Source organism: Enoplosus armatus, chromosome 11, assembly GCF_043641665.1.
Source record: "Enoplosus armatus isolate fEnoArm2 chromosome 11, fEnoArm2.hap1, whole genome shotgun sequence".
In the NCBI taxonomy this organism is placed as follows: domain Eukaryota; kingdom Metazoa; phylum Chordata; class Actinopteri; order Centrarchiformes; family Enoplosidae; genus Enoplosus; species Enoplosus armatus.
Genome location: NC_092190.1, coordinates 19,506,835 through 19,524,149, shown reverse-complemented (window position 1 = coordinate 19,524,149; position 17,315 = coordinate 19,506,835). Strand labels below are relative to the sequence as shown.

The window sequence follows — 17,315 nt, the reverse complement described above, 5'->3', positions numbered from 1 at the left end:
AAAACAGCATTGAATTTGTTTACATTGCCACCTATGATTAGATTTTTTTTTATAACACAAATATAATTGTAATTCTCTATATTTTTTTTAGATACAAAAAACGAAAGTAAGTAGTTTGGAAGAGAATATGTTAAGACTTCAACGACAAAAAAAAAAATATCAGGGCGATTGCTCATACAGTACTGAAGAAGACTGCACTCATCATGCCATTGCAAATGACTGAAGAGGCAACCTAAATTATAATTCATTTATAATACTTGATGGCTCTGATATACAGTCTGTTTTTATGACGGGAAAAGAGTATCTGTAAACATGGCCGCTGAAACGCCAGTGTTGGTATACACCCTGTTATGTTTACATGAACATGTAACAACATACACCGACCATTCTCGCTTTCATTTACAATTACAATATTTAAAACACTTAACAAGCTGATATGACCATAGCGTTCACCTGTCAACCGATATGACACGTTTTCTCAGCATCACGTCACATTTCCTTTTGCTTGCTACGACACGTCCTTCCATCCCTTCTGAACAACCAGAGCATCACATGACCACGAGGTACACGCTATACTCACCGACAACACCGCACGACATCTATTTCCACTACCAAAATCACTGCCACCATCTCTCGTATTCATCCACCATGCTCTTATGATGTCCGCTCTACAAAGAGAGAGAACACTGACAACATATCTAAAGATCACACTGGTGCTTTTCTTCCAGACATTGTAGGAGTGTGAGGATAGAAAGGTGACGGCCAGCAGGTTGTTGGAGTTAGTCCATAAAACATGAGGCGCCATTTTGACCAAGTTCCTCCCTTTTCCTTTCCTTTCTCAAGAAGAAAAAAAGGCTCCAACATCAAGGTGATTCTCATCTCTGGCTTTTCCCCCAGAGTCTGTCCTCTTGTGCCACATCTGATATTAAATTCAAAAATTACACACTTGATTGAGAAACAGTTCAGCAACACTGTAGTTCTGCCTTGAATACAGATGGGAGGGATCTAAAGACCTTTGAACGGGACCATAAATTGAGAAGAGAGGGCATAGCACTCATTCCAAGGCATTGTGAAGGGTTGAGGGGACATCAGTCCGACTTTTTAGATTCACTTCCTCTTCAGCCCCTCTGGATCCATCCAGCCATTCATCGACACCCCCTCCTCCCTTTTGTGCTCCAGTAGTTAACCACTGCTGGGGAGTTCCCTGACATCCAAAGGTAAGTGGGTGTGCATGTGGGTGCGTGTACGTTACGAATGATTATCAGGAGGGAGGTCACAATATGGCACAGTGGAACCTGTGGGAACCTGCGGAACGTTCTGCTCTCCATTTCATCTTCTTTTTCTTCTTCTGGTTTCGCTCTGGGACCTGTTGTCTGTGGGTGTGGAGAAAGAAAAACAGTTTGACAAAGTAATCTTAACTAAGGATCAATTTACTCGCTTTATCTGACACCTTATAATGTTTTATCTAGCATATAAGAGGAGGCCATTCAGCTCAGTGGTTATTTTGAAAGTCAAAGTTAGTGTTAAAGGAATAATTCAACATTCTAGGAAAAATGCGGACTTGTTCTCTTGCTGAGGATAAGATAAGATTGATGCTACCCTCATGTTTGTACAGTAAATATGAAGCTACAGCTAGCCTGGCTCTGTCCAAAGGTCACAAAATACACCTACCAGCACCTCTTAAGCTCAAGTGTAAAAACAACACATTGTGGTTTATAGTATGATAGTATGTGTCACCGGCAGCCGAAGGCAATTTACACAAGTACAAAGAGGATGGACACTTTCTGCCTGAACTGCTGATGCATCAGTCAGACTAAAAGCACAATCATTATTTCATTATTCACCCCCTGTATGACAGGCTTTCTACTGTCTGACCACAAGAGGGCAATGTTGATTCAGCGATCGACTCTCCTCAGGTTTGAAACACTATGAATAAAGAGACGAGTTTCCTGGTACCTGGCATGTGGACAATGACAACTCTCTCTAATCTGGATTATTTCCTTTTTACAAACACAGGGGTGAATGCAGCTGTGTATTACAGGACCTAAAACACTGTGACATGTCTACTTGTTGCTTATTGGTTCTTGCAAGAAAAGAAGGCCTTAAAACAGGATATGATCACATACAAAACATGGACACAAACCAAATTCTTCTGAAATTACACGTGTGTCAAGACAGGAAATAGCTCTGTGATTTTCTTCTTCCTAAAAACACTTTCACTGCCCTCACATACCAGCACAACACTCTCTCGGTGCAATTAACCTCTAAAGAAGTGAAATACACAGTGGACAAAAAGATGGAGGGTGAGGGGTGACCCACTTTGAGTTGAGACCATCTTATTTGATGCAATGACTGTATTTTAGTTTGTAAACTAAAGATCTTAAAGAGCCAATCAGTACTGCCCCAAAGCAGTTTAACAGCTGTCACTGCAAGTGAATGTGTCTTCCATTATTTTTCATGTAAAGATCTCCTGAAAAGAAGAGAATAAATAGAAGTGAACCTGGAGTTACCTTATAACACGAACCAGCTCATGAAAGGCTTTGTCCACATTCATTGGAGGATCCTTGGCACTGGTTTCAATATAAGTTATCTGAAGAAACAAGCAGAAATATTACAAATCTTAGCATAGATGGTATTAGAGTCGCATTAGTTGCAACTGACACGTCACTGAAATACTAAATAAACAATTTGGATGAATAACTACATAAAAATACTGTATAAAGTATAGGAATATACAGTACAGGGAGACATAATACAATTTAACAAGAATAAACCAAATGCTACATACACAGAAATAATAGGGGTCACAAGTAGCAGTTGCATGATGACCTGGAACTAGTAGAAAGTCACATTCAAAGACTGAGACAGATGTTCTCTCATGGCTGCCAGTCATGGAAATTACACTGATGAATCAACTGTGTCTGATAGTCAGTGCTAGTCAGTGCGTAAATAGTACCAAGTGTTTACTAGTACTTATTCACCAGGCTGCATATGATCACTTCAAAGTTGCAAAATTAAAAAAGCATGATGCCCAGTTTTAATGTTTGCCAAGTGAAAAAACGGCGAAGAAGAAGACATTAAGCTGTTTTCATGTTGATAAGCTGTTTCACACGAACTGGAAACGTTAATGTGTTTAAAATTTAGACAGCCAAATTAAACTTTCAGTTTGAGTTTTATTCTAATTTTGGATTGAAGTATTTCAGATACAAGGACACACCTCAGGGAGAAATGACCCTTTCTGTTTCAGAAATGCTTTCACTGTCCATAGTCTCTGCAGTGCACACAGGCACATGTAACTCGGTTAAAGATATAAAATCAGGTTACTGCAAAAAACCTACATTGAGTTAAGGACAAGTGCTTAAAGAAAGGTTCTCTACTTACATTATGTTTTGCAGCCATCTCTTGGCCCTGGTCAGTGGTGACCTTTCTCAGATGGACCAAGTCCACTTTGTTTGCCACCAACACCATGGGGAAGGCCTCCCTGAGAGGAAAAGGACACACACACACACAATCTCAGACATTCCTGTATAACTGAATAATGAATATCCAAACCACTTGCAGTGTTATAAGTGTCTCATGGTCTGGAGACTATTTCAAACACCTGATAGATTTAGATTGGAAAGAACATCACATGCTACACAAATTGTCTGGTAGGTGTCAGATTTCTGCAACACTCGAAATCTTGTAGAAAATGAAGCTACCGTGGAGCACTAAATATGGACAGACAGCAACTTTCTCAGTTCCAGTGTCTATTTTTGTTCTATCTCAAGCTCAGTTTTATTGGCTACTGTCAGAGAACAGATGCCTACTCCGCTCTCACAACTGACATTCACTACACAACTCTGATGTTCTGCCCAACCGGTCTGCAGCTTGAATGAAGAAGCAAGGATGAGATCCTGATCTTCCAGTCTAATCCTGAAACATAGGACAGCGCCACCACATGTGCTGAGTCAGCAAAATTCAAACCTGACCTGAGGCCGGCGGAGTTTGACCTTAAACGAGGATAAATGTTAAATATAGTTCATATATTGTATTTTAGTGTGTGTGGTGTATTTGTCTTTAAATGGGTCACGTGCATTGTCAATCCAGACCACATTAGATGATGATATGATGGAGCTCACAAGGCCTTAAAGGTAATTGCTTACTGGGTCATATTTTAGGAGTTTTGGCCAAAATGTCTATTGGTTATAACATTTTTAACAACTTAATCGGTGCAGCACAAGCACAAGAATGGCATTCAACAGGGCAAACACCATTAGTAGTCAGAAGATCGTACCCAGCTACTTCCTCTTTTGGTAACTTTGGCTTCCGGGTACAGTAACTTTGACTTACTATATTTACCATAGCTGTACCACACACAGATTTCCAATGCAATGCTTGAGTGTACTGGCCATTTGGGGTGCATTCTCATTGGTTTTCACTTCCACCATCCAAGTTAAAATGAAGAATAACCAGTTCAGAGAACAGGGACAAAGTGGGGTTTATTTAGCTACAACCAGTCTGATGACTACCTCCAGAGATGCTGCAGTGTTCCTAAACCACAGAAATTACCTCAGTGAGTAAAATGTTATCATAACCAATAGATAACTAAAAGGATAAAAATAAGACACAGGTTGTAAAAAACACACACAACCTATTTCAGATTGTTTCTCTGGACACATCTGTTCTTCTTTTGTAGGGGAAGTATGTGATTTGACTTTCAGCAACAGTGTAAATGAGTGAGTGAGATAACATAACATTGTTTAGGAGTCAATTAACATTTGCAGAGTTTTGTATTTATATATATTACCAAATCATACCTCAATTTCCCTACGTTGTGTTTGTGCACGGTTTCTTCTACGTTTTGCTCAGCTGAGCTGTTGTAACCCACCTGTCTTTGACCCGTAGTATGAGTTGATGGAATCGGTCGACATGTTCAAAGCTGGCCTTGTCTGTCACAGAGAAGACGATGAGGAAGCCGTCTCCTGTCCTCATGTACTGCTCCCTCATCGCACTGAACTCCTCCTGGCCGGCTGTGTCCAGCACTGCCAAGATGGAGGGACGCAAATGTATTACTTTAAATGGGAGGGTCTCTCTTTTAGTGACTTCTTAAATTCAAAAACGCACCCACCTGATATACATATTTGACATGGCCTTTGAGCAGGCTGTACTGTATATGTAATATTACATTACACTTCTGACACTACTTTTCCTATGCTCAAACTGCTCATTTGGGCATTTCATGTAAATTTTAGTTTCTTTTATTTCTTATGACACCACCTACACACCTATCAAAGACCTATCAAAGCTGACATAAAGAGTCAGAGTTGTTCCAGATATTCCAGCACTGCTACATTTATTTACAAAGGAATATAAACTGACCCAGTTTGCAGTAATCATTATACAATGAGATTGTTCAATTTGGTTACTGTGACCTGTTTCAATTTTTTGCAAGTACACAGTCAGAATAACAGTTCTTTTGTTTCCTCCACGACTTGTGTGATCAGCTCCACCCACGCACTCTCATAATCCTAAGAGAAAGAGACTTGTAGATTTCAGTGACCTGTTCCTTGAGTGTCCCCTTCAGGCCTTGGCTACCCTTACATAAAACTGTGTCGGAACCATCAGGCCTTGGCAGAGGTCATTAATTGTCAATACTTCATAACAGAATGTCAAACGTTTACACAAAGACAAATTCCCATAAACTGTAAAACTGAAGTGATTCTCTAACTCTTTCCAGAGCTTTATATGTTTCCAACATAAATTGAATACTTTATTGAGCGAAGGATAAAATCATGGAATGATGCATCATTTCTCCCACATGCAACAACCATGGCAGTGCCTTTTTCTAAATGTCATTAATTCTTTCAGGGAATTGCTATTTCAAAGTTAGCACAGTGTAGGAAACAGCCACCACAGGAATGTAGTTAAAAGCTAAAAAAGATTTTATAGAACAAAGACAAATGTTCACTCATTGGTCAATGATGGACAAAGGGAAAATAAAATAGAAGATTAACATGGAGAGACAGGATCATTCTCAGCTGCTGTCTGGTTAATTTCACATGCACATACAGTTGTACTCACCATCCAGTATTGCCCACTGTCCATCTATCTCTGTGTGTTTAAGGTACGAGTCCTCTATCGTGGGATCATAGTCTGGCACAAAGATCTTCTGGAAAAATTGGATGGTGAGGGCGCTCTTCCCAACACCACCATCCCCCACCACCACCAGCTTGTACGTTGGCAGGTTGTCACTTGGCACAGCGCTGGTCGCCATGGCTACCTCGACAGTGGTGGTAAAGGTGGGAAGTAGGCTAGTAGGTGGCTGATGAGACACACCTGGCTGAAACGGAGGACCAAAGAGAGAGACAGAGAGACAAAGAAAGAGAGAGGGATTAACAATAGAGAGGGGAGGAAACGACAGACAGAGAGGGAGAGAGAACAAGGGAGAGAGGTATTAAGGTTTTTTTTTTTGTTGCAGCTGCTTTTTCATCACCATGGAGACCACAGACCACAGCTAGGAGTTGTGGATCAAAGCAGAAAGATGGAAAAAATAGTACAAAAAAGAGAGAACGTGAGGCCAAAAGATAGATTTCAGCACCCTTTGTAGGCCCAACTATAACACACATTTTCATAGTTGGGTAACAGTAATTCAGAAAAAGACGACAAGCTGAATGACAGCTGTAAAATGGCAGTGGAACAATTGACTGTTTTACAGAGAAGCTGATGTTTTTTCCAGTCCCTTTAATACAGTCAGATGTCTTGTCTTGCAGCCATTACAGGAAATGCATCTTATAAGGGCTACTGTATCGACTGGAGTATTTATGCAACATGGGCAGAAATTAAACCACAGACCCCTGCAGAAGTCTGTGACATGACAAGTAGCAACATAAAGCCCATCCAGAGAGCTAAAGGGGTACCTGAATTTCTGATTGAATGGCTTGTTTTGCTAATACGATCATAAATGTGTGTGGTGGACGTCAGCATGCACAATATAAGGGGTAATAGGATCATTATGAATCATGTATTATTTCTATATAACATTTCAACAATTGTACTTACAACACAAAACCTGGTTACAATTTGAGACATGAGACAGAGTCGATACTTTTCTTTTTGTGGTTAAAATGGAACTGGTGCTGTCCTTTTCCCACCAGCCAGCTTTATACTGTGGCTTCAAAGCAGGGGGTAACCACACTGACCTACGATATTATGGTCCTGCTTAGGTAGGTAGTGCTTAGGCACTAAACTGATTAGTGTGCAGGCATGCAGGCAGCTAGAGAGAAAGCATCAGCTTTTAGCACTTTAGTAGCTTCAGTGTAATGTATATAGGGCTCTATTTTTGCGAAACCTGCTGCGCGACACAGAGCGCAGTCAATTGCACACTACCCAGAGCGTCAGGGGCACGCCAAGCGCACTTTTGGTATTTTCGTGGCCAGGCTCGCCTGGATCTTGGGTGGGATCAGAAAGAATACATTATCAAACATACATGCATACATGCATACATACATTATGGGTGGGTGTGTTTGAGGTTGTGACAAGCATGGCCAATCACATCCACTACTTTCATCCCCTTTAAACACAGGGATCATGTAGGTCATCACAGCCACAAGCCTACCTCCAGGAGACACTTGTTAAAAAAACAAACAGACTTGTTAAAAAAAAGACGCCTGGTTGGCCCGGTTAACTGGTGTTTTGGATGGAGACACCGGTGGACTGGCAGGAACGGACTGTGTGAACCGCTTTCAATGTGTCAGTATCGAACACGCCTGTTGATTTGCACTAGAAACTGTAGAATAATTAATCAAAACAACACGTTTGATGGGCCCATAAGCATGGAGGTTTCTGTGGTTATTTTGCAACAGTCTGGTGCTTGTTGTACAAACTTTAACAAGCGGATCTGCCATGCGTAATTGTAGCTTGACTAACAACACATGCATAATGGGGTTTGTGTGATTTTAGGGAGCTTTATATGGGTGTGCCTTCACCAAATAGAGTGACCAAAATATTATGAAACACAAGCGCTCTGAGCTGTCTACCTGCTCTGAGCAGGCGGCCGTTAGACCACGCAAGACAAGCGCAGTTTTGGCATTAAGATTGCTGTGTGCTACTGGACCAGCATCACCACACCCTCTGTGTTTACAAGAAAACACCACAGGGCACCTTTAAGCTCAGCTGCTGCTTCACATTAAGAGTGTCCACCTGGACAAACCGCATTTGTCATCAAGATTAGCGCCTTACTGCTATTGTGATGAGAGTTGGTCTACCAAGATCAAACAGCATTCTCACCTTTTCTGTAAGCTGACATCTTTTATAGGCCTTATATATAATATAGGGCAGAATAGTCTGGTTGGGGCAACTTCCTGTCCTGTTGTATAGAAAACCACTTGTACTGTTCTCACGCCAATGGCTCTAATCATAGTTCTTCACAGCATGGGTATCACAACTGTATGGAAAAGCGGCTAAAGCAGGCCTTGGTGAGCCTGGTTTGGCTAGTAGCAGAAACCAGGCTAATGACATCTGCTCTCAGGAGCCCACTAGAACCACAGAGCCAGCAGAGAAATATGATGGCTCCAACACAGACTGTAGTTTGTAATTATGGCTTTTTGAAAACAAAAATACACATCTATCTTGCTAGGATATGAGAGGTTTAACAGAAGAGTAGTGTATTTTTTTTCCACACAAGTGAAGTTCATTTGAGGCTCAATATAAAAACATCTTGTTCTGCATTCTGTACTTACACCTCAGGAGTACAGTACTCAACAAAAGTGTTTTGTTTTGTTTTTTTACATTACTTGCCATACACCAGTATACAGTAATACTGTCGGGTTAAAATCACAAAGGGCAATGACACGGGGGCTTTGATATGTGTCATACTATCTCATGCTGTTGCTGCTAAAAGCTCACACCACGGTTGGCCACAAAGAGGGGGAGAGAGCTACAGAAAGAACAAGACATGGGAGGAAAGCAAGAGAAGAGAGCAAGTGAGAAATCGGAAACAGAAGAGTGAGGGAGGGGAAGCAAGGGCACATGAGGACAGAGTTGACAGATATGTTACGATATGACGTTGAGGCGATACAATAGGCTCTACTATTTTACTGTGGGCTCTCCATTTTTGGCCAGTTATCTTTTTATTGTCATTTCTCCGTCTACATGATATTGACAGTTCTGTGTCCATAACATTTTAAACAGGTCAAATAATTAGAATCATTAAACACCATCCAATCAGCCATGACACCCAAATTGCTATCGTTGACGCCATCTTATAGATTTGTTGCTCCTGACAGCCAACATTTTAACCACCGAGAAACATAGTAATGCAAAGGCAAAGAAGAAGACTACAAGCTAGCAAACATGGAAATAAACAATTTGTGATTGATGACAACAGACGTTTTTTGAGGAAGGATGCATTGAACACTTTTGTAAAACCTACTGCATTTTGGTGAGAAATACTTAATGTTAATGTAATTTTGTTAGTTTAAAAGAAAAAGAAAACGTTTTCGCAAGTCTTCATTTTCTTTAATTTATTTCTATACAACACTTATTATTAAATCATTAAAACAATTGCTGCCTGGAAGGTAAGCAACCTAAAAATATTAGGTTTGCTTTAAAACTACTTTGGGAGTAATGTTATGTATATGTGATTAGTAGTGAATGGTTTAAACTGTTTAAGTCAAGTCATCAGCATGTACATGTGTACATGTAATTAAACACATTTGAAATAAAACCAATATACTCCACCTTACTATGAAACCTTCAGATTACTAGTTCTCATTAAACTGTAGCAACAGTCAAAAGCAGACCAAAAAACACATTCACTCACTACTAGCACAACAACCCCACCACCCACACACCCACGCACCCATTCCTCCTTCATCCACCAGGAAACAGCTGTCAGCTGGCTACGGTCCATCCTTTCCTGCCCAGCACAATGGAGGGAAGGAAGATGTTTCCTTCCTTTCCACAGCCAGCCAGCCAATCAGTCAGTCTGCAGCAGTCAGCCAGCCAGGTTGGGCAAAGAATTTCCATGCCAAATTCCTGATGTTAAAAAGCCTCTTCAGTGGGTGAGTTGGCTGGCTGTCATAAAGTCACAAAGTAAGGTCTATGCCACTACACCATTTCACAAGACGCCACCTCAGACAGATTTTCAGTGCTGTGCAGAAAAACAAAAACACGACAGCTTGAGAAGCACCATGAAATCACTGTACCTGCCACCAGTTGTGGTTTTCACACCAGTCATGCCCGGCGTGGCCTGGCTGAAGCCACGTCAGGTCACAACCTTGCACGGTGTGTCAGCATTTCCCTCTGTGAGTCTACTTGGTGGAGAGGACAACTCTCTGGAACACCACTCACCATTCTGTGAGACTAAAATAATCCACAGACACCAGTTTAAAACCAAATTCCCTTGGGAGAGGAAGCTTGGTAGAGGAAATTTTACTATGTGTCCAACCAAAGTTAGTCATCTGACCAATGTGGCTGGCTATATGGCTTTACACATCAGGGCGTCTCAGGGGGCCAACCAAGGCTGAAACGGACATACTTACAGTATTGTGCACAACACTTAGGCCGGGTCCACACCAATGCCAATGAATCTGAATCCTTTCCTCTCAGTTTTGGACCTTTCATCCACACTAAGCTGGCATTTTCCACCCCTGAAAATAGAGCTTTTCAAAAATCCTCTCCAGAGGGGAAAAATTTGAAAACGCCTGTCTCGTGTTGGAAAGGAGAACTCCTCCAACAGTTATGTATCGCTGTCAGCCCTCAGTGGCATGATCAAGTGCTTCTATGAAACGTCAACATTAATAAGATAACTGTCTGAAACCTACAGCTCTCTGTAATTGCCCATTTTGTACATCAATGACTGATCATGTAATACGATGTAAAAAAACGTGATGCAGTGCAAGTGTTGTTATTAACATATTTATGAGCATAAAGTCGTGCTTTTATTAAGGGCCTAAATGCAGCAGCAAAGAAATTGTGGTTAGCCTTGATTAACAAGTAAGTACGCATTCAAATCATTTTATCATGTTTGTGCACTCATTTGACAAAAGACAAGATATGTTAAGGGAACAATAAACATGATCTGTGTATTTGGCTACTGTGTATTGAAAAACAGAATAAGCGACTCTGACTCCGAGAAATTACATTTATAAACGACATAATCAATATATCTGGCAAGTTGCAAAAATGTTGATACTGAAAATGTTCACTGACAACGTATTTCATTTTGTTTTCCACTAAAATATCAGATCTTGCAATTCAATATCTTCTCATAGTGACCACAACAATATTAAACTTTTTATGGTTATGTTTAGGCACTGGCAGCACAAGACACAATGTGTTTAACATTTAACCAAAAGCACAATCTTTCCTCAACCTTAAGCAAAGTGCTTTTGTTGCCTAAAACTAACCACAGACTGAACTCAGGGTGGGAACTCCGCACTCTTGCTGTCTTTATATATATCCACAATCCAGCTGATTATGTTACATTATATAAAGATTCTTTTGTATATTGTTTCCTCACATTGTGCTGTGGCAATCCTGGAAATATGTTTCTCCTCATCCAATGTGACAGCTAGACGACCAAAGAGAATAAACCAGAGACACATTCTGTCAATCCACAATGCCTCCCCTCCACCGACATTAGTCTACAGGTGTGTGGCTTTACCTTTAAAATAACAGAAGCAGCTGTTTTGGACTTCATATTTTGTCTTCACGGTGACTCCATAAAGCCTCTCTGGGCCCCTGAGAAGAGGCTAGTTTCTGCCTTGGGAAAGGATGAAGGGACTTCCCTCTTCACATGGGAACAAAGCAGCAACATATCTCACAGAACAGGAATAAGGAGGAACAGAGTGGTGCACACCCCAGCCTGCACTGTAGCGTTGACATCAACACTCATTCAAAGGAGGTGTTAAGACACAGTTCAAAATGTATTAAAGCTTCAAGCTGCTGTAAAGTGTCTCTCCTGAGACAGTGTTTCAAACTGATGGTTACACCAGTAGCAGTAGGCTGTGTTAATGACACTGTGTATTCAGACCTCTTTAAACTCATCTCAACAAGTCATTTGTTGTGTACTGACTGTCGGAAAGAGATACACATAAATGCAAAATCAGTTATTTAATGCAGTCATTTATGTTCATTTTTTCAGCTTTCCCCGCTAATCATATTTCCTCCAATGATGACAGACTTTGGACCCAAATCTTTAACACCCTGTGCAACATTTGGCTGAGAGGACAAAGTGCAAACAGCCTGACAGAGGGCTGTATAGCTGATCACATGACTGTGGGTCATCACCAGTGACTAACTTGGCTCAGTCTCCAGTCTCGCAGCACTGTTCGAGAACCCATTTAGCCATAAATTACATTGATGTCTTTCTTTCATAATACTATGCCATTTTCAGAAATTCTCTGCAGATAAGGCTGCCATTCAAACACCCAGCCCAAAACATCTCACTAATGTACTGTGACTTGCTGGGGGCTTTTCCTACTCTGACCTTTCCATTCATTCATTCTCATCATTCTACATTTGTCTGGCTATTTGGGAATTTCAACCAGGACACAGGACGTCATGAGTAAACCACCAGGCATGAGTTACACTGAATGAATGATTAAGTATTTGTTACTGTATATGAAGTACTCATTTTCAATTGCATTTGGGAGCAAGAAACAAATGCAATGAGGTAGGAATTACACTTATGATACTTTGAGTATGAACTGCAAATCACTGGTTGATTATGAAGTAGATATATTTGAATGAAAACAACCACACATAACCTACCAGTAGTCAATGGTAGCTCTCATACTCATTAGACACAATTAGACAGTCAATACTCAATACTATGACCAGGCAAAAATTCAATACTATCAAAGTGCTGGTCGAAAAATAAATGTTATTGTTAATCTGCTTCTAGTAAATTCACATCATGATGAAATGATCATCATGTTATCACTCTATAGAAAAAATGTATGACTCTGTGGAAGCTGTAAAAATGAAGACATTTTGTTAGTGAAGTTTCTGTCTTACACATACAAAGAGATTGGTTTCATGTAATGCTTAATTATTTGCTCTGGACATCGATTAGATTTTTTATATGTGATTTTGTATTTGCCATGGGTTGATCTATATTGATATTGGAAAATACCCTCAAAACATCATGATATTTTTTTCAAGCATATCGCCCACCCCTAATGTCATCATGATAATATTGAGACAACTTGGTTAAAGATGCACAAAATTAACTAATGATTGTTCATAATTTACATTGGTTTGGATTAGCAACCAAAACCATCACATTTAATTTCCGTTATTACACAAAGTCCCATTTCATTTCATTTAATGACTTAAAGTGTCCACCACTAAGATTAGCCGTGTCCCGTACTGGCAATGCCACCGTTATTCAAAAATCAAGATTCATTGCTGCAATGTCAGCATTTCTTGATTGTTTATGCTCTGTGCATGACGTTTTAGTTCTTACGTGTTCTCAGATTTACATTTCTCTTTCATTCTTCCATGTTGTGTCTACGTTTTTCTGTTACTACAACACAAAAACACATTCTAACATTTGGACAAAAGAAATACAACATACATCAACTGGCCTCAAACCTAAATTTCTGAATTGGGCCAAAGCAAAAGACACTAATCATACATTTAGTTTACATTTACACAGGGTGGAATGTCTTATCTTTTTGCAACTGAGCTGCTCAGAGGATATTTGCCTTGCCCAAGGGCACCTCAAATGATGAAGAAGGAACCCTCACTTCTAATTCATATCGCTGCTGTAACCTTATGGTAGGTCAACCTTTTGCCACACTTATATAAATATCAGAAGTGTTGCCTCGGTAAGACTACATATACATGCGAGTGACGATTTGAATCTCATAGGAATCAATACACATGTAGTACGCATGTTATAGATCACACACCGAGTCGCCTGGGAGGGAAACCCAGCATCTACCAGTTCCCCCTGGTCAAAGGTCACAATTAAGCTTCAGGGAAATTGTGAAACAGCATGCAAAAGTCAGTTAACCATTACTCTCACAAGCAACGTCATCATCATCATCAGCAGCAGCAGCAGGGTTTGATATTTCTGTGAAGTTATGATGAAAGGATAAAGGGGGATCTGTCCCCAGACAGCCAAATTATCTGGTGATTTCACTTTGCTATTAATAGTGATTAACGTGTGTGTGTGTGCGTGTGTGTGTGTCTTTCTGCAGACTGACTGGTGCTTCTGAATGATCTCATCCTATGATTTGATACATCAAGAATCTCCCTGTTCTCTCTGTCCAGCGGTTAAATGTGCGCACAGAGCTGGACAGCACTGTGTCCAACGCGCAGTATGGGCTGCATACCGTGTGTGAAACACTGCACATACAGCAGAAGGTTTCGGGATCATTCCTGGCAGACGATAAAAGACAAGCACTGTGTTTTTGTTTCGTCCCCACGGGAACATTTTTTTTGACACACAGAGGCAAGGCCCGCCTGTGCGTGCGTGCGTGCGTGTGTGTGTGTGTGTGTGTGTGAGCGACCGTATGGAAAACCGACAGTAGCCGCCCCTGAATAACGGATTTCGGTTGCTTCATCTTTCACTTGAACTTAGCAGCAAAAAAAATAATTTCCGCAAACGGGACACAGTCGTTCATACCCTTAATTAAAACGAGCTAACTTCCCGTGGCTGTTGCCCGCGCTGTCATTAGTCGGAACAGTCCGGTGACAGTTAGCTAGGCTACAGTAAATTGTTGATACGCCGAGAGGAGTTGAGGGTTTTACATTAACTGTAGGTGTCGCCGCGAACACAGACGCCCGCATTCACGACCCCCCACCCCCCCTTTCTCTGTCAACAGGAAAGCTTAACGTACTTACCGATATGAGCTCCGCTGTCGTGAACACAAAGAAACGTCCTCACGCCGACATATTCCTCCTCATCTCTCTCTCTCTCGGCTTCACGCCACCGCCGCCCTTTCGCCACAGACTGGAGTGTGCTCCCCACATCTGCGAAACAATACGTTGAGCAGCTAATCTTTGTATTGCAACAGCTGATGCTAAAAATAGAAAAGCCCCAAAGGGGTGGACGCCGCTTTTGAGGAGACTTTAAACCGTTAATTGTGGTCTTTCAGTGTAACGTCGTGTCCACTTTTATGAGTAAATGAGAAGTAAAGTGTTCGTTTTCCTTCATAATGTAGTTTTTGAGTGAAAATGTTGAAATCTCACGAAGCAGTGAAAGAGTTCCCCATTTTAGTGAAATGGACTGTTCCTTTATATAGCGGACGTCTTTAAAGGCATAGTCCTGTCAAATTACCTGATTTAAGGGGACTCAAATGGACTCATTCTTTTTTTTTTTTTTATGTGTGTGTGTGGAGGGGGGGTATAGCTATGTTTTTTTTTTTAATTATTGATGACCTATTGTGTCTAAATCAGCAATAGCCTATATCACGTTTTGATTTTCCATAGGCTACTTTTCAGATGTTTTTTCTCCTGTTTGCTATACTCTGTGAACAGACCTCTCCTCAAATACGTTTGTGCCATCAGTGGAAATGGCTTGTGGCACAGAGACCCACAAAGTTTGCATTTACACTCACTTTTAATGAGCTGGAAAACTCAGCAACAGGTGAAGGTTTTAAAAGATGTGAAGAAGTGAGTTTCCAGCTGATCAGCTCCATGGATATATAATACATCCATGATCAATTCTTGTTGCCAGGTTAGAGTCGAGGTCACTGATCTATCCACTTCTCTGGTTCACAGCTCTAGCGTCTTTTATTCTCCAGGTGGTTCTTTAGTGATCCTCTCCACTGCTAAAATGCAGCCATTTTCCATCCCCTGAAATGAAAAATAGGAATTAATAAGTAAAGTAAAGCATGCACTGAGAAGACTGACATTTTGACTTGTCATAGTAGGAAAAGCACAGGTATTACTAATAACATTAAAGGTGGTCTGTTCAATTCAAGTGTCCCAGTAAGTTGTGACAGTCTGACAGTGAGCCAGCATGCACGACAGCAGGACCCTGAAACTCAAGCAGCTAAATGGAATTCAGCCATCATTCATTTTTATTATTTACACCTGTGATTTTCCTACTGTAACATTCAAGAAAAAGGCCTATGATGAACCTGTTATAAGCTCAAGATGTGGAATGTAAGGCATTGCATTTGTAAACAATCCCACATGCAATATCACAATTAAAACACCATTTCACATGTGATAAATTGACATGTGGTTTATATGTATTTTTTGGGCATGTATACAAAATAGTCATAATGTGGTTTTTACAGAGGAACATCCATCACCAAAGAAAAAAGAAGAAATAAGGTGGAGACCTTTTCACATAATTTTGTACATATTTATGTCATAATTACAAAACCTGTAGATCTCATTAATTTGTCACACTAGCTAGTAGCTACTTAAAATAACAGAAACTTTGGTAATTATGAGGTTCACGAATAGATGACTATATTCTGAATATCAACTGGAAGCCACAGAGGAGACAGTGCAACCACTGAGGAATGCTGATATCTCATGAGATGTGTTTTTATTGATGTATTATTTAAAGAGAGATAGGATGTAGTGTAGTTAATAAGTGCACACATATACTCAGAAAAACAAAACACACACACATTTTCCACATTACTGGAAAGATTGTTTATGATGTAGCAGTCCATTACCAGTAACCACAAGAGGTGTGTGAGAGAGAGAAAGGGTTGGGGGGGGGGGGCATTAGGCATTTTAATGCTCATGTTACAGTAACGTAAGTGATGGGGAATTAGATGGCCTCTCTTCCTTTTTCTCTCTGTCCAGGGTTTCCAGAAAACCCCACTGTATTTAAAAGCAAATGCACATACACACACACACACAACAAGAACACATATACATAATACTTTCCATACATTTTGTCATATACATAATACTTTCCATACATTTTGTGTGGTGTTAACATATCTTTTGATTGTCAGCACTTTTAACGAACAGATTTGGAAATAAAGAAAGAATATGCAAAGATTTCAAATTCAATGTTATATCCAACTAAAATGCAACCATGCAAGCATTTGTGATTGTTGATTACAGTTCCACACTTGAACAGATGAGTGGAAATATTTCAAATTACAGTTATATAAGAGAAATGTGAGCACATTTTCATATATACAGTTAGGTTAAGGTGCACATTTGTATCAATTCAGGCTGAACTAAAAGGAGAGTAGCATTCCTCTTGTTTGTATTGACAATTTAACACTGCATCATATTTTGGTAATTTGAAAGGTGTGAAACAGTCAAGTTCAAAAGCATTATTGGAGTGTTGCTGGAGTGTAGCCCACAGCATCGCTGGCGACTCTGTTAGGTTGTACTTTGGC

At 40.4% G+C, this 17,315-nt stretch overlaps 1 protein-coding gene across 1 annotated transcript; it reads right to left on the bottom strand.

Moving 5' to 3' along the window:
- Nucleotides 1-1,151: 1,151 nt before the first annotated feature.
- Nucleotides 1,152-14,939, bottom strand: mrasa (muscle RAS oncogene homolog a). Its single transcript, XM_070915297.1, has 6 exons — nucleotides 14,839-14,939; nucleotides 6,064-6,322; nucleotides 4,871-5,024; nucleotides 3,382-3,481; nucleotides 2,511-2,590; nucleotides 1,152-1,373 (listed from the first exon to the last, which is right to left on the bottom strand). The coding sequence occupies exons 2-6, from the start codon at nucleotides 6,254-6,256 to the stop codon at nucleotides 1,274-1,276; spliced, it is 627 nt and encodes a 208-aa protein (XP_070771398.1). The 5' UTR covers nucleotides 6,257-6,322; nucleotides 14,839-14,939; the 3' UTR covers nucleotides 1,152-1,273.
- Between the last annotated feature and the right edge of the window lie 2,376 nt (nucleotides 14,940-17,315).